General features: G+C 37.6%; 1 protein-coding gene across 2 annotated transcripts in view; it reads right to left on the bottom strand.

The window, feature by feature from the left end:
• Positions 1–3,216: 3,216 nt before the first annotated feature.
• Sap130 (Sin3A-associated protein 130) overlaps positions 3,217–24,083 on the bottom strand; it is a 66,836-nt gene continuing 45,969 nt past the window's right edge. Inside the window, exons 12-18 of one of the 2 annotated variants that reach the window (XM_071597515.1) lie at positions 20,930–21,225; positions 17,586–17,805; positions 15,182–15,235; positions 10,331–10,419; positions 8,105–8,376; positions 5,830–5,952; positions 3,217–4,505 (exon numbers count right to left, since the gene is read on the bottom strand). In XM_071597515.1, coding sequence (XP_071453616.1) covers positions 4,356–4,505; positions 5,830–5,952; positions 8,105–8,376; positions 10,331–10,419; positions 15,182–15,235; positions 17,586–17,805; positions 20,930–21,225 — 1,204 coding nt within the window. In that variant the 3' untranslated portion in view covers positions 3,217–4,355. The remainder of the gene's footprint in view (positions 4,506–5,829; positions 5,953–8,104; positions 8,377–10,330; positions 10,420–15,181; positions 15,236–17,585; positions 17,806–20,929; positions 21,226–24,083) is intronic. The other variant, XM_071597516.1, reaches the window with a different exon arrangement.

Here is a 24,083-nt window from a genome sequence, read left to right as displayed (position 1 = left end):
TGTAGATTGGAGGGTTTTGAAATGTGGGTTTGGAGAAGGTTAAGGACCTAAACGAAAACAAACAAGGAAGTGATAGATATGGTGGGGGAGGAGATGGGATTGTTGGCAGAAATCTAAAGGAGGCAGTAAAGATAGACAAAGGGCATATTGATTGGTAATAGGATTTTGAAGACTGTGATAGAGGGGTGAATGTCAGGAAAATGAGGAATGGGCAGAGATAGGTTAGGGATGTTGGATGGAATTTAGGGAGGAAGGAAATATACAGAAATGAAGAGGGGTTTGTTGTAGAGTAGGATGTTGGGTTGTGTTCCGTTGGGAGAGACAAGATATTTACTTGGTATTTGTGTCTATCCAAAACCTACCTTAACTGGTAAATTACCTGTGAAAAAATGTACATAATCCGAGTATTAAGATGTACAAAATCCACCACTCTTGTTCCAATAAATATATGCAACATTTTTCAATGGAACAAAACAAAAGCTTAGATTGTCTCGGTGTATCACTCAGATTTGAACCAAAGACCCCAGGGCATAAAAACTAAATTATCCACCCATGCCAATACCATAAAAAGAGAAAACATGGTAAAATTTTCAAATATCAAAAATACTGAAGCCACATTCAATTTCTCATTAGATAATTCAAATAGCTCACTATCAGACTCGAAATGATACACCTGAAACTTTGAAATTGTCCCATGCAGGTAAATTTTCTCATAGAGCTAAGTATTTAACCCATTTTGAAAGCTTCATGCACTCTTCAACAAGGTCATTGTGAAAGCTTCACTACAAGATTTGATAATCAGATGGATTCGTTAAAGGTTTTGTGAACATATTCACATATCTCTTGGAGGAGTCATTATATGAATATTCATAATTCATGCCCTTGCATTATACCAACAGCTTCCTTTGTTTAAGGATAAATTTTCATTGGCTTCAACATATCAGTTTTTCAATCACCGTTGCTGAAAGTTGACCAAATGTGCATTTTGCCTAATGTTTTTTGTTCCCTTCATGTCACTTTCTTCATAGCCAGTCAAGTACATGAAACTCTAAAATTTCATGAAATACAATACTCTGAGAGTCTTGTGACGAGAGTTTCAAGGTTCTTGATTCTATTGTTTCGATTACATCCGCAGTATCATTGAAAAGATAGTTTTACATAAGTAATCCAGCATCTGCAAACTACATTCTGTTTCCATTCTACTACTCACCTTTCAAAGAGACATTCATCTTTAAAATTTCTGGAAGATAAACACCGTGGTTGCCAAGTGCTCATGGCACTTCATCAAGAAAAGTTCTTCTTATTGCTAAGGCTTTACACAACCTCATACAAATTTAGCTTGCGCAACAAGCACTTACCTACAAAATGTGCAAAATATACAGCAGAACTCAAAAGGGTGGGACATCATGCCTCACCCCCTGCACTTTGTGGTATATAGTATTTTTGGCTTCAGTAAAATTTGATTAACTGCTGACCTCGGTTATATAATTATTATACGTAGAGTGCATTGTAGTCAATAAATTAATGTGATTAGGTTAAAATTTAGCATGATTTTCAACTTCCTTTGCATGAAAATATTTTATAATACATTGTTCACTTATTTCAAAGGATACCCTTAGCAGAATTTTTTCAAGATCTACACTTGTAAAACTGCAACTAGTTTTTACATTCTCAAGTAATAAAACTTCATTTCAAGCATTCACATTTAAAAAATATTTCGAGGGCCATGTAAATGACTTGTCATCATTATGTTTAGTTGTTCTGTTGTGTGGAAGGTTCTCTCATGACTGACTTCCATGTCTTCCTGTCCTGAGCCATTCTCTTTGTTTCTTCATCATTTCTTCCAATTTTAACTCTGTCCAACATCATATACCTCTTCCTCTCTCATCCTATCTTCCAGGATTTCCTCCAACACAGTCTTTAATGGGCACTACTTTCTCATACATACTTACATCTAATGCCCTCACCAATTAACCTTTGATTACCAATTCTCTCTTCTCCAATCCTTTGAAGTACATCCTCATTCTACACTCTATCCTTCCATTCTCCTCCAGATCCACATTTTTGAAGGTCTCTCATTATTTTTACTTCATGTTTCTGCACTGCATAACATCACACTTCAGATGTAATATCTTTCCAATCTCCTTCTCAGTTCCTTTATCAAATGCTCCCATACCACACAGTATCCTCTAATTATTCAATCCCTCTTTTGCCATAGCTCTCTTGACTTGATTTTCTTGGAACAGGACATGTCTGCAGTGATAGTACTTCCCAAATATCTCTCCCAAAACGCTCTCTACTTGTTCGATCCCATCACCTTCCAATGTGATACTGATCCTTTCACCTTTACCTCCAATTTTCATACTCTTAGTCTTGTTCTTACTTATCAACATTCTGTATTCCTTACATTTTTTATAGAGGTCTGCTAACATCTTTTTCACTTTTCGTTTACTATCTGTCACACCAAAAGCCATGTCAGCAGCAAACCTGCTGCATTCTACTCTTTTGCCTGCGCTGTTCACTCCTATACTTCCATCAAAGCATACCATCATTATCTCTTCCAAATATATGTTAAATAGGATTGGTGACAAGCAGCACTCTTGTCTAAGAACCTTTCTTATTCCAATCCCATTTGTCAAACGACCTATTTTTGGCCTTGACTTTGACTGAGATAGAGGCTCTTCTTTCCCTCCAATCAATTCCAAGCTTTTTCTGAATCACAATTGTTTTGTACCACCTAGTTCTATCATAAGATTTCTTTTGCCAATTACTCTCTACAGACCCATTGCAACTCTTGTACTTACACCTCTTCTGAATACACATTTTTCTTCTCCCATCACACTTTTTAGGTTCCCATACAATCTTCCATTGATTGTTTTTAAAACTACTTTAGCCACGTGTGAAATCGGGCTTATCGTTCTGTGTTCCTTACATTCCTTGATATTTTTTCTTCTTTTCTTAAGGAATCATTATAGTTTCCACCACGTCTTTAGGCCATTGACTCTTTTTGTAAATCTCATTAATTCTTTCTTTCCTTTCTTATCGAGTGCTTTCAATATTTCAACTGGAATTTTGTCAACTCCTGTTGCTTTCCTGTTCCTCATCTATTATATAGATACTTCAGTTTCACTTTCAAACATGCCATACACCCTTTTCCATCATAATTGACTTATGGATAATGCCTAATGCATCAGATTACATGTAATAAGCAATACCTGTAATGAAATATTTTCTTTAATCACAATCACAAACAAATTTGCTAATTCAAAGACTCGAAAGAAAATTTTACATACAAACTGAACTTAAATACAAACCCAACATTACAACACACTATCTGGCACTATACGAAGATTTTTAAACGCAGCAATATTGCATCGGAGCAAAGCCATTTTGTAAGAGGAAAATGTTTAAAAATAGATTTTTTTTAGTAATCTGAATAGCAAAGCTTATAATGACATCAAAAAGGCAAGATTAGGAAGTTTACAATTGTTTCCACAGAGAAATAATACTACACTCTAAAAACTTATTACAACAACAACTGTTCAATATTTACATAAGCTCAAGTACTGCATACCACATCGAAAATTCCTTAATGCAATTAACTCAAGGAAGCTATCCCCTAAATGCAATTTGTCGCTAGCATTATGCATTGTTAAATTTTCATTCATTCAATACACAACATTTATAAGCCTAATTATTTCCTCTCACACACATTTTTTCCTTATTACATTTTGAGAAAATAAAGTCACAGTGGTCAAAAGTACACTTTTGAGGCTTACACTCATGTAAATGATACAAGGATATAAATGCATTCATAAAAATCTGATCCATCTCTAGAATGGTAACTAAAATGAACAAATTTCTCTGATTATAACGCTTATAATAAATATTTCAGATATATTTTCTGTTCAGAAAAAATGTCACCATCGGGCTTAATCACCCCCTTCCCAAGTTCAATTGAGCGGTGTAAAATTAAAATGATTTTATTTTACGATAGAATATCCTAAATCATTAGAAAAGTGACAAATGACCCAAGTCTTACTATATATATATATATATATTTATATATTAGGTACAAAAATTGTTTTCACTTCACTCTTTATGCGATGCATCTTTGCACTTCACTTTCTTCACTCAAAAGTATATCATCTACATTCACCGTTTAAATAAAATTGTCCGAGGGTTATCCTTGAGAGCACCTAGTATCCAATCGGGCACAAGCCTCATAATTCGTCCAGCATATTACACACACCTCCCTACAGCAGTGTCAACAACAAGGAGAAACCCCCGACAATGACGCACATCCCCTTTCAAAGAGAGCAACACTAACTCGCTCCAAAGGGCTCACAAACTGGTTACGATTTTTCCCTCTTCTTCACAGTTCTTTTCGAAGCATTTTTACTGAGTATGTCCGACACCAAGTCCTTGTGATCAAATATCTTCATCACCTGACTCTTTGCCTCCTGCATCTGATCTTTGATCACCTTGCTCCTCTGGAGATTACCCTGGGAATTAAAAAAAAATAGACGAGGGTAGTGAGATGAAAGAGGGAGGCTGTATTAAATGATAAATGGCGAGTTAAAGTATGCATGCTACTGAAATTCAATAAACGAATACACAGTTAACATTTGATTGTCCATGCCAATGGATTCATGAACAAGTAGACATAATTGAAAAACAGATAACCAAAAGACACGGAAAAATGGTAATGATACAAGTGGATACATAGGGAGACTCTCTTTGTTCATTCCGTGTGATTAATTCAATTTTTTTAGCCATAGAAGGTACCATTCTTCCTCTATTTTTAAGCCAACACATCTATCATCAATTGAATAGCAGAACTTGTTTTTCTCAGAAAGCTAAACCTATCACATAGTCAGGAAAAAACCAAGGACTAGCAAAGGACGAATACTGACCAAGGATCGCAGAGATTCATATTAATCATGTAATACTGATTAAAATAAAGCAGTGAAGACAGTTAATGACTCCTTTGTTACATAGTAAAACCATACATTTGCTCGCCATAAAGATCAAAATGGAGTTCTCAAATTAAACCTTGCAAGCTGAGAAAATGAATGATCACACACTGTTCTTGTACACTCCATATTGCCATTTTAAGAACTGAAAACACTTCTCACTCCAGGGGCAGCTATGTGAAACTTGTGCTCTTTGCGGCACAGGCATCCATGCCTTGTATACTTTGATAGTGCATTTATTGCAAGCCCAAACAAATGTATCCATCCACTCCCAGTCCCCGAGAAAAGAAATAGGGTGACCTTAGAACTTGAATGCACCTCGTAGAGGGTAAAACAGTGAGGAATTGAAGGTGGAGAGAAAAGGACTAATGGATGTTCGATCGCTCAAAGGAAGGGCTGAAACTAGGATGAGCAGAAGAAGACAGCAGTACTAGGCTAAGGTTTTTCATAATGAATAAAAATTTGAAATAAATGCTATCTTTTTTGGAAATGAAATCATGTCCGCAATGCAAGCAGTCAAGGGTGTAATTTACAATGCATTTATACCATTTAACTAAAGGTAGGAAACTGTTTCACGTTTTATTTTGTCGAAGCTATCCATCACAAAGATAATGACAAACACTTAGTTAAATCCACTCATGAGTGGATTTAACTCTCAGTATTTCAATTTCTAAATGTTGTAATACTTCCCTTTAGACTGCAGAAATTATTTAGTGGGAAATGACAAGAAAAGAAGAAGTAAGGGAGCTCTTTTCTTAAGTGTTAGGATGAAATAATTTCCTCTTCCTGAAACATTTGAAAACAAGAACTGAAGCAACACAAAACAAAAGAGGTGAATTACAGACAAACTAACCTTGATGAGTTCATTTATTCGGTTTACGTCCTTCTCCAGCTCCTTGCCGCCAGTTGGCTGCTTCCTTTCCATCATGCCCAGCATTTCGGTCAACTTCTCAAACACTTGAATCTCCAGTTCCGCCTAAAATAAAAAAAAAACATCCAGTCATGCAGATCATTACCAGAGCCAGCTGGAATTGTTAACATGTGCATGGAGATTCATTTCCATCCAGATACTACACCGCTGACATCCTCTAGGATGGCACGATATGCAACAGTGAGCATTCGTGACCAGATCAAACATTAATAACGAAAAATCATTGAATTAAAGTATGTAGAGAGCAGGGCAGTTGCCTCTCCAACTGTCTGGCAACCTGGTCATTTTTCCACAAGCACTCATGTAAGATATGAGACTATCACCTTTTTGGATGTAAAAAATAGTTATTGGGGAAACTAAAATTTATGAATAATGTTCATTTTCTACACAGGCTGATGAGAACACCCGAGCAGCATCAACCCTTATCAATCTTGAAGTTATATTGAAAACGTCAGCTTAAAACATAAGCAACACTATTCTTGCTATTAACTCAGTGTTTTGACATCCGAGAGGACATTGAAGAAGGTTTTATCCACAAAGCACGACCATCAGTATCACTTCAAGCAAAGCACATAGGAATAACCATTAAATATTAATCATTAAAATAAAAATCCCGACCCATCACATATGCCTTACTTTATTTCAAAAAGCACCTTTACTTAACATTTTGAAGATGAATAGTGGTGTTCCTATGCTTCATTGAGTGGGAACATGATGATGGAATAATGCCAAGGGCAAAAACTGCTGAAGAAGCAGACTAGAAACGTTAAATATTTTAAGCAATGCTCCTGCGTCTCTGAGTGTAGGAATAATTGCAATAATTTTATGCTTAATTTCCCTATGAAATTCACTCTAGATTGTTAAAAGACCAGTTACCCTATGGATAATTCATGAGACAATGAATCTTATATCAAAATTAATCTTCATCTTAAATGTTATTTTTAAGGTTAAAATTATTTCAATCAAGAATTGTTTTTATGACGTAAATGAATGTCAAGGTAAGTCATGTTATTACAGCCATTTCTCAAAATGGATGTAAGCATTTTTTATTTGTGTGTGACATATCTTATATTTTATCATTGTAAAATAACAAGATGAAATAATAAATAAATCAGTTTTTGGATAGCTTTGAGGCACTTCTTGTTTAAAAATGTATGTACCCTCCTGTTTTATGTCACTCAAAAACTTCGATTGTATTGCTTCAATAATAAATGATGTTGTAGGTTTAAATAACTTTCATCTTGCATAATGCCTCATTTCTCCTTTTGCTTGGACAAAGCTAATTACATACCTGCCTGAAAGGTATTGTAAAATTTCAACCAATGACACATTAAGTACTGTTTTATAGATATAAAAATATAATAAAATGACCGTTCATCTATGATTCCCTGAAAATATACACAATACACTAAATATTGCACAAGGGCCACAATGATGCTAATGGTTTGATATTGGGCAAATTTTGATTTTCCACGGTACATCCTAGATTGGAAGGCTATGTTGAGCAACATAGCCTTCCAGTTGTCAATAGGCAACTGCATCTATGTCAGCTTTGAGGTATTCCAGCTCCTTTCTCATCGCTATCCTCACATGTCCAAGAACCAAACTATAATTGCCTGCATAAGAAAGAAAAACGCTCAGCCATTCCATAAAAATATAAATTTACTGAGACTGATTACAATGAAGCATATCATCATCGCTGCATAAAAAACGGCCGCAGTAAATCTACATTTTTATGGAATAGCTGAGTGTTTTTATATTCTACGTATCATGAAGGAGTTCCACAAAGTTACTTCATCCCCCATCGCACTTAATTGCAAGGGATAGGAGTACATATTTTTTAAGGCCTAGATGAAATATTTGTGGGGGGAAAGAAGGTAAGGGGCCAAGATTTTGGACTACTCCAAGAGTCAGTGAGCATTAAAAATGAGCTGGTATTTCCCTTGAACCCACATTGGGAAGAAAAAGAATTTGGACTTGGAGATGTGATGTGAAATAGGGACAGGCAAGTATGAGGACAACCTGATGAATGAAAGCGTGAACAGAAAAAGGTTATCATGTGATGCAGGATTAATTATTAAAGGCCATAACATTTTGTGACATCTTTTAGGGAGCAGACGAAACTATTAACAGCAGAACATCTTGAATAATAATCATACATTCACTGTTTTTTTGACCCGAGTAGAGATGTACATACCAGCTCTTCCATCTGGGCGCTTAGGTGATGAACTTTCCAACCATTGAGCTTCTGATGCACCCTCTTCTGTGCCGCTATGTCTGCAATCGAAGGCCTCCTCTCCTCCCTTGGGCGGACGTCACCAGGCCGGACAAAGTGGTTCTGCCTGGACTTCCAGGCATGCCGATATCCATTCAAGAGACTCATCCCGCTGGGTCGCTTGGCGACTGGGTGCGGGGGAGCACTTACAGGCACAGCTGAAGACATTGAAGAGGCGTTCACCAACAGGGACACTGAAACGAAGGCAGAATCTCCTACATCCAGGGCACGCAGTGGAATCTTACATTAGTCGGTGACTCTCCTGGAGGCTGTGCTCTAATTACTTCAGGCTTTTATGGGTGGGGCGAGACTTCATAAAGTTTCTTACTTGTGTGTGGGGGGGAAGTTCAGGAGGAATTTTACTTAAGATAATTTCATTAATTCAGTCATAAATCATGAATAAAGAAATTTAATTATCCTTGATAACCACAGTAAATAATATGCACACGATCGCTAATGAAACAGTCACTTGAAAATAATTTCAGCACTCACCGACTGATTAAAAGTTTCAAAACGTTTAAATTCACCTCACATTCTGATTCCGCAAAAGTAAAAAACAAAATTGTATTTCTGCAGTGGTGCACTTTTTTTTCAGGGCCAATATAAATGGGGTGATCGGCATATAATCACGGAGAAAGACACGCTTCATTCAAATCTAAATGCAATTTAATCTTTGAAAAAAGTGCCCATTTGATATTATTAATGATAGCACCAGCAATTATGTGAGAAGACAAAGGGGAATTCATCAACTCCTTGTTTGTCAAATTTCCAAGAAAATTACCTTCATTCACGCATAAGAAATGTTTCTGGCTCTACTCAGGGGACTCCAGGCTTTAACTAGGATATATAACATCGCACTTCCGCATAAAGATACTCTTTTCGTGGAGAGTATGCCGATGAGTTTTTCTCCACTCTTCTCCCAAACCCTGAAAAACTTTACCCTAAAAAATTAACCACCAATTCCTAATTGAACAAATGATCTCTCTACTGTCACTCAATTCCCCTCATATCTACTACCTAATTTCACGGTTCTTCCTCGGTTTGGGGTTAAGGTGGTAGAAGAGACTCAATAGTCTCAATCTTGCCCCCAAAATAAGGATTACTACCTATCCATTGTCACGTATCTTTCTATTATTTTCGATTATTAGCTATTCAACTATTTCATTTTAATATGTTGTTCCAATTCATTGAAAGAACATTCTGCTTTATATCCAAAATCCATTTCTCTAAAACTTCAGTGATCATTTAAACAATGCTAACATGATCTGTTTACCAATGGGATTTGATTACTATTATTATTTCTTGAATTTGAAACAGATCAGGATTTCCAAAATTATAACTATTGATACATTCAATTTCAATTTGATAGAAGATTCTGAAAATTTTTCCATAATTTGAATGATCCCTTCTTCCATTATCTTTATTTTATATTTAAATTGGTCTGCACAACTCAATCTGCAGATTTAATTATGCCATGAAATCTCAGCCTAAAAATATGTACAGAGAGAACCTTAAATGTAAAATAATACTTGATTTCATAGGAATTTGAAATGAATATTAACATTTATTGTGTGTAAAATACAATAAAATTAGTAGTAGTATTTAGGGGAGGCGACTGACAGCCGAGGTCATTTGCACCATAAAGGATGTACGGGAAAGAATGAAGGGTGGAGAGAAACCTGGCGTCGGCATAAGCCCACTCTTAACGAAAGGCACCAAGGGGTCAAACAGCTTAACGTCCCATCCGACGGACAGCGTACTCACTCAAAGTGCCCTCCACAAAGCACCATAAGTAGGGATCGAGATACCTCTGAAAAATATTCAACACCGCCGGGATTATATTGTCAATTTTATTGTTCCCCTATCATTGAAAGTTATTTTGATCCTTCCATCAAATTTTGTGGATTGCAGGGTCGAACTTATTTCCAAGAAATAAAATCCATCTTGGGCATGTATCAAATTTGGGATAATTTAAAGAATCTTGTAAAGCTTCAAAATTTGAATTTTATACTACAGTACATTATGGCACTTTCATTCAGAGACGCATACGAGTATCTTGAGACTCAATCGTTATATTCGTCTAAAGAGTGTAGGAGGAAGGAGGAGCATAGCATGTCACCAAAGGAAGAGTAGATGTTGCATCCTTACCATTCTTCACTTGCTTCTTGACCTTTGCCTCGGAGAGGAACTCCATCTCGTCTTCGCTGAATTTGGGCTCCTGGAGTTCATTTCCAGTCCTGAGAACATTGGATTGGACCATTCAGAATTGATTAAATCTTAAATATACTCTTCAATAGAGATACTCTTCAACTTGAGTAATGAAACAAAATATTTCTCTTTGAAAAACATTTCTAGCTTTTACAGTTTCCAATTCTAATTTCTGGACGTTGGCTTAAAAGATTTTTCAAAATCAACTATTGCAAAATGGTATTCAGGTTCAAAGCATCGAGATTGAAAATAAATCTGTGAATGCAGTTTGATGCTTCTTCCTCAACTTAGTGAGCCCAACTCAGTATTTTTGTGGTTAAAAGAGAAGAAAAATGACTCCGGTTGAACAAGATATGACGAGTTGAGAATAATGGCTAATATTTTTAAGATTTTCTTATTAGTACTTCTGTAACTGCTGTTAAATGAAGAAGTTGTCGCAGTATCCCAGGACGTATTACTGCTGTTGTGTTCGTACTGAATTGTTTTCATCCCTCAATATATCCTTCTTAAAGAGTTTCTCTGAAGATATACTTGCATTCCCGTACATATTCACTCTATTAAATTGAACTAGCAGTACAAGCAGCAAACACTGAACAACTTATCCTGGTTGTACCCATATAAATCAAACAGTTATGACATTGGTTGATAATTTATAGCAATATATACTAATTAATTCAATGTTAAACTATGCAAAATAAGATGCATAATGAAAATGATTGTTTTCCAATGGAATGACCGCTTTTTGACCGGTGAATTACTTATTTTAAAAGTCACAAATTTTAATAAAAGTCTTCAAGTTACCATACTCTTACTGAATCTACAGACTAATGTTCGGCTATACGAAAAGTACAAACACATCAGTTTTAAAACAAGTCACAGAAGAGGTTCATTATCTAAATTCCAAAGTTTAAAACCCTGGACCTGCTTTCTGCTATCAAATTTTCATACGCATTCAGGAGAATTCCCGGAATATTGTTCATGACAATGATTAAAACCTGTTAAAAAAAAGGTGGCCGTCAAGATATCGTGTCAAAATTTCCACCATTACTGAAAAGCCAATAACAATTTTGATTCAAGAAGTAATACTTCAATTCGAAATTTGGCCGCAAGAGAGGAAGATTTTAGCTAGAAAAGATATGGACACAAACCAACATTAATAATTAAGTCACTGATTGTATTTATAATCCAGACGGTTTAAAATTATTGTTAAGTCAATCATTCAAAGATTGCAAAAAAGTTGTACAGCCAATGAAGTACCATGTCCTAGTTGAGAAGACTAGGTTTTGCAACTTATCAATTTCAAATTTTTCTTTAGTCTTTGACCATAAAAAGGATTATCACACACACTTAACAGCTCACAAAAATGGCACAGCAAGAAAAAAATATACATGGGAACTTATTCAAATATTTTACCTAATGAATGCATCATCATGCGTGAGCTGGGTGCCATGGTGAACAAACTAGTCAATTGGAAAGCATTACATGGATAGCATCTTCTATAGGGCACATGGGTAACGTGCGATCAAATTTGAATATTTTCTAAATGATGCATTAAGCAATAAATATTTCACAATCAATTATCACCAATAGTAAGCGGTAAACAATTACATCAGTGGCTAGTGTTATTAGAAAACATATTATGAAAAATAAGATTCTCATATTTTCTGATATACTACCTTGATCAAAAAGTTCCCGGAATAACCACCGTGTGGCGCTCCCATCGTTCCGATTTGAGTTCTGTTTTTTTGTTAAATTGGTACATCTGTTGTTGATATTCCCTTTAAATCTTAGTGTCATAACTTGACATTTGCAAAAGTTACGGTCGGTTTTCGGTATGTCCATCAGTGCTTCCTGCGATTTTTCCATTACTTCCTCTCGGCTGCTAAAACGCGTTCCCCGTAATGGTTTTTTAACTCGATTGAACAGAAAGAAGTCACAGGGAGCCAAATCAGGTGAATTCGGTGGCTGTTGGATGGTATTTGTTGCATTTTTCGTCAAAAAATTACGAATAATGATAGCACTGTGCGACGGTGCGTTATCATGGTGCAAAATCCACGAGTTTTCTGCCCACATTTCTGGTCTCTTTCGGCGAATTGCTTCACGCAAACGTCTCATAACGCCCAAATAATACTCTTTGTTTACTGTCTGGCCTTCTGGCAAAAATTCATGATGCACTACACCGTTGTAATCCATGAAAACCGTCAGCATTGCCTTCTTTTTTGACTGAAAACGACGTGGTTTTTTTGGTCTCGGCTCATTTGGTGAACGCCATTCGCTTGCCTGATGTCTGGATTGCGTGTCGTACTCATAAACCCACGTCTCGTCTCCAGTAATGATCCTTTTGATGAATGTGCGATCGGATTCAGCCTCGCAAATCATGTCTTTTGCGACGTCAACACGGTCTCTTTTTTGCATGAAATTGAGGTCTTTTGGCACCAACTTTGCTGCTACACGACGGAAACCCAAATCATTAACCACAATGTCTTGGGCGGATCCATAGGCAATGTTCAAGTCCTCCGCTATTTCTCTGATGGTTAATTTGCGGTTATTGACCAACATTTCTTTTACTTTATCAATTTTTTCACCGACTTTCGATGTCGATGGTCTGCCACTGCGTTCATCATCTTCGATTGACTCACGACCACTTCTGAACCGCTCGTGCCACTGGTAAACGACCGTTTTTTTTAGAGAATCGTTGCCGAAACACTTTTCCAACATTTCCAACGTCCGTGCGCCACTAAATCCGTTTTTTACGCAAAATTTAATACAAGTTCGTTGTTGCAAATTTAAATCCATTTCTGAAATTGTAAAAAATCGCCAACACACACAGAGATAGATGTACTCTTGGCTACGTAACTTTTGCAAATGTCAAGTTATGACACTAAGATTTAAAGGGAATATCAACAACAGATGTACCAATTTAACAAAAAAAACAGAACTCAAATCGGAACGATGGGAGCGCCACACGGTGGTTATTCCGGGAACTTTTTGTTCAAGGTAGTAACTCGTGCAATGTGATTTGCAATGTGAATGATTAAGTCATGGAAATGCAACTCTAATCATCGTGTCACTTCAAGCGCTACGTGAGCAGCAAACCTTTTTAACTGGTCAAAGGAGAAGTGAGTACTGCTTGCAAGTTGTTCTTAACTTCCATGCCCAAAAGGGCATAAAAATTTCAAAATGAAAACTTTCACACCGACACAAAGCAATTACATCTGTCCCAAGAGCAAAAATACAGTGAGACCTAATGACAGAAATTAAGACCGCGGATGTCACCATGATATTGTTGGACACTTCCAAGAGATGCGGGTAACCAATTGATGGAATCCATTATCACCTTCCACACAAGTTCATTCATTTCAAACCATTCATTTTGTTTTTGGCAGATGCAACCATAAGTGTGACCAGAGCAGAGAGATTATTGCTTTCAATTTGCTTCAAATGTCACATGGGGAAAATATGCAACACATTGTGAATGAAAAAAAATCATTTACATTAACCTATATCACTTGTTTCGCGAAGTAACACAATGATCGATAATACCCTTTTCTGCTTGATTTATTGTTTAACTCCCAACATGAGGATCTCAACACAAGTCGAGAAAAATGAAGATTTTTGCCTTTTTTCCCCTAATAAGGGAGTTCTATTTTTTTGGTGTTGATAACAACGGAACTTGGCTAATCACTTAAGGTAAACATAAAGTCATATATCAAAGCCCAAAATTGAATGCTGCTAAATATTGAATTTTACTAAATGATTAATGACTTTTCTTGCAATATTTCATATTTAGTCCTAATTGCATAATCTATATTAATTTATTTCAAAACATTTACGCCTATCAATTAACCTGCACTACTTGAAACTTTCTAATTAATCATTCGATCATATATAAAATAACTAATCAATTTTGGAGAATACTACTAAATACTTGAAATGAATGACTATTCACTTATGTGGAACACACTGATTATGCCAAAATACCGTGGTAAAATTGTCTAACAATAATTTTAAACAGATTTGAATGATAAAATTCTATTGTAAAACCGTCTAAATTTTGCAATAAATTTTTTTTCATTCAAATTATGTTTCAAATTATTGCACAATTGTAAAGATGATTGAAATTTGTTCAAGTTGCTGCAGCTGCAAACATACCAATATCGCTGATTACTACCGAAGAACTGTCATTACCTCAGCTTCATGGCGGAGAGATGTTTCCAATCACCTCGGCTCAAATGCAATACACAACTCATAATGATGCAGTGGATGTGAAGTGAAATAATTTGCAGAAGGCATTTTAAAAGCACTCGCCACACTGGGCAAAGAACCTAAAAATATTATTATTCACAAACAAACAAGGACACAAGATTGATGAAAGACTACTTTTAATTAAGCCTAATAGTCAATTCTTCAGAATGAAAACAAATTTAGGAAAGTGAATGCACGGTTAGACATACGACTGCTGCCAGTTGGAATTGGCAAGTGTATGCTAACTATTAGGTTGTGTCCTGCATATTATTAAACCTGAGAATGAGTAGCTAATACAAAAATACTCTTTTTTTAACTCCAAAATTGTGAAGGATTAAGATTTCATCCTGAGGCCTACATCCCATCTCATAATAATTTCCAAATTCCTGCATCTATTTTATCATGAACTGTTACACAGAGCTCAAGAATACTGATGAAAGCATCATTGATAAATGATATAAAAGAAAAGCTGAAGATATTAGATGCATAACAAAGTTTTAAACTTGAGCAGATGTGAAATTACGGCACATGAGCGATTGCAACTACCTCTGGAGGCTGGGGCGCAAACCGTGTTTTGGCAAAGATCGGCTATAATCTGACCTGGAAAAAATTGGAACAACTGGGAGTCAGATGAGGAGGACTCGGGGACAAGTAAACAAACACAAGTGCAACTACCAGAGTAACTAAATACCAAAAATTAGGCTACTCTAAAGATGTGACTACAATGCACAAAACAATTCAGAGTGAAGCTAATGAAAAAAAATCCTGGAACTTCCATATCAATGATTACACATTGCAGCTTAACTTTTATTTTTAACTTCTGACATTAGTAGCAATTAAAAATGCTGCTATTACCATGGCAAATTAATTTCAATCTATTTCAATACACCTGGCAAAGACTACTGTAACATGTAAAGTCTACTGTCATCACATATTCATTGGTCAACACAATGACATTTGAAAATGGTGATAAAATTAAGGGAGGCCCAATTACCTAACTGCTGTCCTGCATTTGAACACCAAACATATGAAACCCTCTCAAACACTAAAAATATTCTTTTAAGTGCCACATTAAGGAGTTCTAATTATTACAACAAGCCCGACAGGCTGATTGGATCACGTTAAGATCAAGCATATTCTTAATAAAAAGATAATGGGCCTTTACTTGATTTCTAAGCATAAAAATAAATGCCCGCGCCAAATACTCAATAGATTTATATCATCTACAACCCAGTTATTTCCCAACAACAAGGCAACAAACACATTCATATGTAAGTAAAACTTGCAGAATTTATTGATACAAAGGAAATTGCAAAGAATAAATCATTTGCATCGAATATTTTAAATGCAAATCTCTAACAATTGTGTATAAAAACCACTGGTGACTGAGCTTAAGTTATTTTAACAGCAGTTTCAGAGATTTCCATGAACTGAAGGTGGACCATTCTGAAAATTCACTCTCAATTGAATTAGGTTCCTTACTAATTAAAATTAATCTAAATGTGACCTTAAAATACAAGCTTGAAACTTAAATAGTACAGAAGATATATACTGAAGCCGTTGAGTACAGCAACATTTGGCAGCAATATTATTTACAAAGCCAAATAAGATCCATATTAATACTGTATACATATGATGACAATGAAATACAATATGTTAAAAATCTAACTAAAATGGGATGTATTTAAATTAATTTAGAGCAAATGATGATAGAAGGGTTATATGATGGTATATTAACTTAAATACTCTTATTAAATAAAATGCCTAGATTTCTAGATTCAGGAAAGTATGAAGTAGCATAAATTGAGAAACTGAAGCCCTTTTACGCACAATGGAGGCCATTCCTAAGATCCTAATTTAATATTTCGTTAAATTATAGATTTAATCATTCTCAATGGAAGGTCACATTTAATTCTCCATGGACCTTGCTCAAAAATATTTCTTTTGCTGTGCCATGAGTAAGGAAACAGCATTCCATTCCAAAAAATTCTTACACTGTTCTAATATCCAATTAATTCATAGAGTTATTCTCAGATTCAATTAATTCACATACTTTACACAATTGGAACACAGAACATATAAAAACAAGGGTTCACTTCAATTGGTGCTGCATCAATTATTTCAATATAATTATACTTTAATCCTGAGGAGAGAGCAAATTTATCACCAAACTAGCAAGTATTGAATTCAGCTGTACTCAATTTTCCATTGAAACAGGGCGTGTTATTGTCAGAAAAATAAAACATTCATTCTCAGTGAAGTCAGGATTGACCTGAAGTCAAGGATTACTGCATACATTTTTATTAAGTTGACTTACATGGCACTTGGTATGATAAATATAATCATTCTAGATTTAAAGTTTTATGAAAGGTATTTGTGTTTTTGTAGGAGTTTGCAGGAATAGGCTGAAATGACCTCACAAATATTCAATGAACCCGGAAAACTACTTTTAAATATTGATTCACTATTTCATCAATCATTTTGGAGGTAGAGTATTAAATATTTTCAAAATGTGAGTTGAAAAAACTAAGCTGACACACATTCAAGGGGATTCGTAGGCTATATTTATTGTGCACACTTTTATTTTTTTATGAAAAAACCAAAACCATCATTTGAATAGTTATCAGATGACTACCTAGGACATAATTAGAGATTTAATATCCATAAATAGAAGCATAGGTCTAAAATGCACTTAGGTAAATCATCAAGATTAACTACACTCCATCTGACATACATATAGCCCTCTGGGATTTTTCAACAGGCAAAAACTTTAGCCAAACAATACCATGATTCCACCATGTATTTTTTTTTTAATTCATTACATTAAAAGAAGAACATAATTAATGAACTTCCTTGGGTAAGAGGAGGATACAAAGGTTCAAAAGAGCCCAGAGGGCTTTATTCAGTGGACAAAGTATAGTTATTACTGTGGGAACACTGTAAAACTTACAGCTGCTGCTTGCGTGGCTTCTTGCGTGGGCTCATCTCCACCACGACTTGCGCAGGAGGGGGAGCCGGAATGAATGGCCTGGCCTGCGCACCGACCCCACTCATGGCACTGTCTGTTGGCGGGTGCATGTCATCCATGGGCTCTGATTTAATCAGAGTCGCTGATGATCCTGGAACCGGCGGTGCCAATAACTGAGGCGGTAGGGAATCCTCACCTACATCTGTAAAATGGAAGAGAAACCGCACACATTACAGTGAGTTAAGCGCACTTGGAATATGCTTCCCAGACAATAACTTGTATCCAGGTGAGACCATTTATTAAAAAGGAACAGCTAGGGTGACAGGAATGGGGCGGAATGCAGAGGGGAACCCTGTGCAGGGGATGCATTGTGTGCTCTTCACAAATGCATTTAAGTTTTACAATTTCTACAGTGCAATTCCATTGTATTTGCAACATTTTTGCCGGGTATAGTGCAGACTTTTTTTGGGTCCAAAGTCTGAAGAAGAAGTCAGCATGATAGGTGGCTAAACTGTATTCCGACCAGTAGAAATACACCCCAGAAACATGAGAAACCATAAAACTCATCCTAAGCCACTTTGTAAACATGAGAGTATAATTACAATTTGTAAGAACAGAACCTGTTAAACCAAAATACTTAAAGATTAGAAAAATAGACTTACCAAAAAAGAGTGTTTTGCATGGTTTGGAAACTTAGTCATAGTCATTTGAGGTATGACGATTAGGAAGTGCAGAAGCTTTTGAGATGTGGATATATTAAGTAGTAGTAGTAGTTTTGAGGGGAGGCGACCGACAGCTAAGGTCATTTGCACCATAGGGGAAGGACAGGAAAGGATGAAGGGTGGAGAGAAACCCGGCGTCGGCATTAGCCTACTCTTTACGAAAGGCGCCAAGGGGTTAACAGCTTAACGTCCCATCCGACGGACGGCGTACTCACTCAAAGTGCCTTCCACAAAGCACCTCAAGTAGGGATCGAGATACCTCTGAAAAATATCCAACACCACCGGGATTTGAACCCGCGCCCTCTGGGTGGGAAGCCAGTACGTTAGCCCCCGCACCATCTCGATCCCCTGGATATATTAAGAGTTAATGGGATGCCGAAGATGGTTACGGAGGGGAGAATGGTGGGAAAGCAAGGTAGAGGGAGGAAAAGAAGAGGCATTTTGAACAGAATTAAGATAGGTGAGAAGTATGCAGAGCTAAAGAACGAGTTCTGGTGGTGTACATTATGGGCTTGACGTATAATTAGTACCATGTTTATCAGGGCTCATTGTAGGGGATGGTAGGAGTACTGCAGTGAAACTCTAAAGAAAGAGAAGCTACCCAACAAACCTGTGTGTAATCCTTAACAAATACAAGAAATTCACCGTAAAATAACCATTTGGAAGGTGTCACACATCTTAAAATGTAGGAGAAAATTTACACCACATTAAGGAGGAAATTCTGAAGCACACCTTGCATGAGAGGCAAGGGAAACGGAAGAGGAACTGATGGAGCATATGCCTTGCTGAGGGAGGCGTCTACAACCACTGTTAAAATGGTGATATGTGGAGCTTGATCATATACTGACTTATCCATTGACAGATTATATACTGACTTTCTACTGACTTATGTGATTAAAAATAACAGTTTCAGGTTTAACTTTGTGGAATTCCTTCTTTATTACGGTATAAAGAAACTTCACACTTCCACAAAAAAAATTTAATACTTCCCAACCATGGTTTCGCTACTGCGTATCATCACCAGGTAAAATACATCAACATTTTTTCAACTTATATAGTCTGGCTCCAAGAGGGGAGTGAGGGAGAGGAGAGGGGGTGAGGTAGGGGGAGTAAGGGAGAGGGGGTAAGTTGAGTTTAGGTGCAGCAACCTATTATTGGTCTACATCTACATCAATACCCTGCAAGCCACCAAAAAGGTGTGTGGCAGGGGGAATAGGAATGGTCTAGGGGGAGGGGGAGGGTATGAATTGGAAGGGTGAAAGAAAGAGAAAAAACAACTTTGCACTTCCACACACTTTTTTTAATATAACACGGCCATGGTTTCGACGCTGTGCGTCATCTTCAGGTACAATACAACAAAATTATTCAACTTATATAGCCAGGAGCCAGGTAGGGGAAGTCAGGGAGAGGGGTGGTAGCAATCATTGGTGGGTGAAGGGAAAGTGAGGGGGAACTAATGGATGCAGACGGTACAAAGGGGGGGTGGTTGTTTGCAACGGTTGACCCTCATTAACGGAGAGTCGGTGACTGTCACTGCCTTGGTGGGGGAGGGGATGGTGTGGGGAGGTATTCAAGAAATTAAGGAGAGGGGAACGCGAGAGGTAAAGGATATCTTTGACCACCTCAAGATTACCGGACTGAAGGGATTCCCAAATTTCCAACTCCTCCAGAGCGTTCAGCCGCCGACCTTTCGTTTCTGTGTGTAAAATGCCTGCTGTGAAATTGCTGGAATGATTGTAGTCTAAGAGGTAATTGGCGAATTGTGATCTGTTGTCTTTCTTCCTGAAGCATGAACGGTGTTCCTTAATCCTAATGTCGAAAGTCCTCCCAGTCCGTCTCCGATGTAGATGGCGTAGCAGTCCGTACAATTGAGTCTATAAACTCCGCTTTGTTGCATAACGTCAATTTTGTCTTTAGTGGAACCTATTAAAAGTTTTCAAAGTACGTGAATTGTAAAAAGCGGCTTTGATATTGTTTTTTGAGAGTATTTGTTGTGTCCTGAGTCCCGAGAGATGGCCAAGGAAAGGAATTCTTCGCCATTGGTGCTTGTCCGGTTTGGGTGTGTGATATATGGAATTCCGGGCTATTTGTGTTTGTTTTCTGTTGTACATGTTGTCAATCAATGTTTCAGGGTAACCGTTAAGCCTGAAACTGTTAGCTTTATGAATTGGAAGGTTACTGGCTCAAATTTGTTAAAGTTTATATTAATTAAATGATCATTAAATTAAGATCACAATGTAACACTCCACCATTCTTAGAAATAGCGGCGGAAAAAAAAAACAAAAAAAAGTTGATGTACGTTACCTGACGATGATGCACAGCATCGAAACCATGGCCGTGAAATATTAAATCATTATTGTGGAAGTTTTAAGTTTCTTTTTTACCCTTATCTGATTAAGATGAGTTTCTTCCTCTTAATACAAGGAAATGAGATGATAAAGACATTTAAAGGATGAGCAAATAAAAAAAATGAAGATATTTTCCAAGGCATTTTCAAACATCCTGATGAATATGCTACATATTCTCTCCCATGTGAAGAGAGGACATAAAATAACATTAAAAATTGTGTCCCCGGGCAATCCGGCCACACTGCCAAGGACTAACCAACTTCTCCGCCGGGAGATGATGTCGCAGAGATGGTTGTGGAGCCAGCAGAAGATGATGAAGATGAAGAGGATGAAGAGGATGTTGGAGATGATGATGTATGGTGATTGCCAGCACCATGGGATGGCGATGGAGGAGGAGAATGTGACGATGCCCCAAGTGACGCAAGGGAAGACGCTGCACTGGTTATCGCTGATGCACCAATCGTTGCTGCTGAAGAACTGATTGTTGACGACGATGCTGAAGTGAGAGCTGCCAGCGTGGGACCCAGATTTTTCTGGGCCTTCATCGGAGTCCTGAAAACATTCATCAATTAAGAGAGAGAGGATGTAACAAAACTAGTTTTGGGGATTCATTGGAAAGGACTAAAGAGTGTTTATGGAATATTATGCCAGTACATGCAATAAATATGTTGTAATAACATACTGAGAAACAACGTTTTTAAGGTTCAACAGAGAAAAATCGCCAGCTAAATGCTATATTTTGACAGAAAAAATTACCAATTACACCACCTAATTTCTAATGATTCCGCACACCACTTTTCTCACAAACACGCAGCCCTCCACTCCATTATCCACTGCCTCCCACACATCCCCCTTTCCCCCAAAAACTTCAAAATTGAACTCGTGAATATCACTAATATAGCTACCAACAATGGTTTCAACCCCAAACTAGTTGACACATTACTACGGAAAAAACAAAAAGCAATGGCCATAGAAAGCATTTTTGTATCACAGCCCGCAGTATCTAAAGATTTTAAGTGGTGCTCGATCCCGTTTCTGGGAGATCTTTCATATAGGATTTCCAAATGCCTACCCACCTCACTCAAAGCAGCCTTCTACCCACCCATAACCCTCTCCAAACTTCTAGCCAATGGAAAAGACACCCAGGATTGCCTTCTCAAATCAGGCATTTATAAACTGAAATGCGAGGATTGCAACAGCGTTTATGTCGGTCAGACCGGCAGGAATATCAAGTTACGATTCAAGGAACACGCTAGGTGTCACAAAAATCAGAATAACAACTCTCTCTTCGCCAAGCATTTACTAGAATTCGACCACAGCAGGGACTTTGTCCCAGAGATATTACACACGCTCCCAAAAGGATTAAAAATGGACGCTCTCGAGCAATTAGAGATTAGAAGGCACTTGGTAAACCCCAACACGACCCTTTGTAATGAGCAATTGTTCCCATACCCCTCCCCACTCCTCTCAGAAACACTAGCCTGGAAATGGTCAAAACAATCCATCAACGCACCTGCGAGCCCCCACCCCCCTCAAATCCTTCCAAACCTCCCCGCCCCCACTCTGTCCTGAGGGTATATATGCTTGCTCTGTCTGTTTTGCAAATTTGTACCTGATGATGCCGCAAGTCGGTGAAACGCGTTGTACCGTATAATAAAATCTGTGGAAAAGTACGAGTCTTTCTTTTTAGTATGGATACCAATTACACCTTTGGGAAATGCAAACCATACAGCATGCTTGCATTAAAAAAATTATACTTTGGATAAATAGACGTAGAGATTTATGGAGAAACAAGGTTTGCATTAAAAGTAATGGGAAAAATTTAGGAAAAATCATTTCAGATATTCTACAATGTTTCAAAATTCTTCAAAGTTCATCCCTTCAGCATCAACACATTTTTGCCCGCGGCTTTTCCATGATTCGAAGGCTCCCTGGAAGGTGGTTTCCAGAAGGTCTTTAAGGGTACGCATAGAAGCTTCTTTGATGGCACTAAGGGTCCCATGGTAGCATCCTTTGAGGGAGGATTTTACTTTTGGGAATAGTCTACTGGTGCCAAGTTGGGACCGTGAGGGTGTTTTGGAATTGTTAAAATGCGATTTTTCTTTTGCCACTTTTGGTCGTCCGTCAAGACCTTTGGGACAAGTTTAGAGCAGATCTTTTACATCCCCAAATGTTCAGAGATAATGGTGTGTACTTTCATCTTATCAATGCTAATACTATCTGCAATCATGCACACACTTAAATCAACGGCCATCCAGTGCAGGGCTTGCCCTTCACAGAATTTCTGCCGCCTTTGAAGAGCTTGTGTCACCTGCCCAACTGCTTAGAATCATGCCCAATGTCTCCATACCTCTTTTCCCCAGTCTAACACAACATTTGATGGAGTACTTCAGTTCAATTGTTTTCAGCGCTTGCACAGAGTGACTTGACACGGGTTCACTAGAGACATGATCTAGCCTGAAATTTATGCTTGCAGGTGGTGATTGGCGGTTGGCATGTGTTGAAGGTATGACCCTACAACATCACTGAGCCTGCATGGTGCAGGTGTGTGGCATTCCTACAGTCATGTCAAGAACAAAATATTTCCTATACTTTTTAAACAACCCTTGTACATTTATTGCCACTCAATGGTCTCAGCCTCAAATTAGTGAACACTCAGGCAGTCATTGCCGATTATTTGAACAATACAGGGTTCGTCCGGAAAATAAGTGTACTGAGCTCAGGAAAAAAAATTTATTACACTTTTAAATATCTTAAGCTAATATTCCTCAAAATAGGACCCTTGTGAGTCGATACACTTGTTCCAGCGGCGTTCCCATTCCTGGAACGTTCCCGCAAAGGCATCATCGGGAACCTCTCGAAGACTCATCGTCGACCTCTTCTCTGCCCTCCACGAACATCTTGTGCCACCGAAAGATCATGTTTCTGGACATTGCTGACTCCCCGTAAGCCTGGTTAATCATACCGACAGTTTCGGTAGACGATTTCCCAAGCTTTACCGCAAATTTGATGGAATAACGCTGCTCCAAAAACTTCGGCATCGCATTCCGTGACGTGGGTCGAGCGTGGAGGTTCGCGTTGACGGAGCTCCTCACTACACCACAGCTCAAAGCCGACTGCCTTTTTCAGCGTCGCTTGCCAACATACCCCCCTCCAATCGCAGCCCATCAGAGCGGTGCTGGGCACGCCGCTCCAGGCGCGCCCAGCCCAGGAGTCAGTACACTTATTTTCCGGACGAACCCTGTATGAGCTTGAATGGAAATTTCCATTAGGAGCAAAGAGTACCTTCTTTCTTACAAATTTTCATCTCGTGTCCAGCGATTATTTGTTTATTTATTTGGCCCAAGCCCAAAAACAGCACTTTTTTGGCCTTTTACATCGAACAAATAATAATGATAACAATGGACATG

The sequence above is a fragment of the Hetaerina americana genome, unplaced genomic scaffold (assembly GCF_022747635.1).
Source record: "Hetaerina americana unplaced genomic scaffold, ioHetAmer1.1.p SCAF_9, whole genome shotgun sequence".
NCBI lineage: Eukaryota > Metazoa > Arthropoda > Insecta > Odonata > Calopterygidae > Hetaerina > Hetaerina americana.
This window is presented reverse-complemented; position numbering and strand designations above follow the sequence as displayed.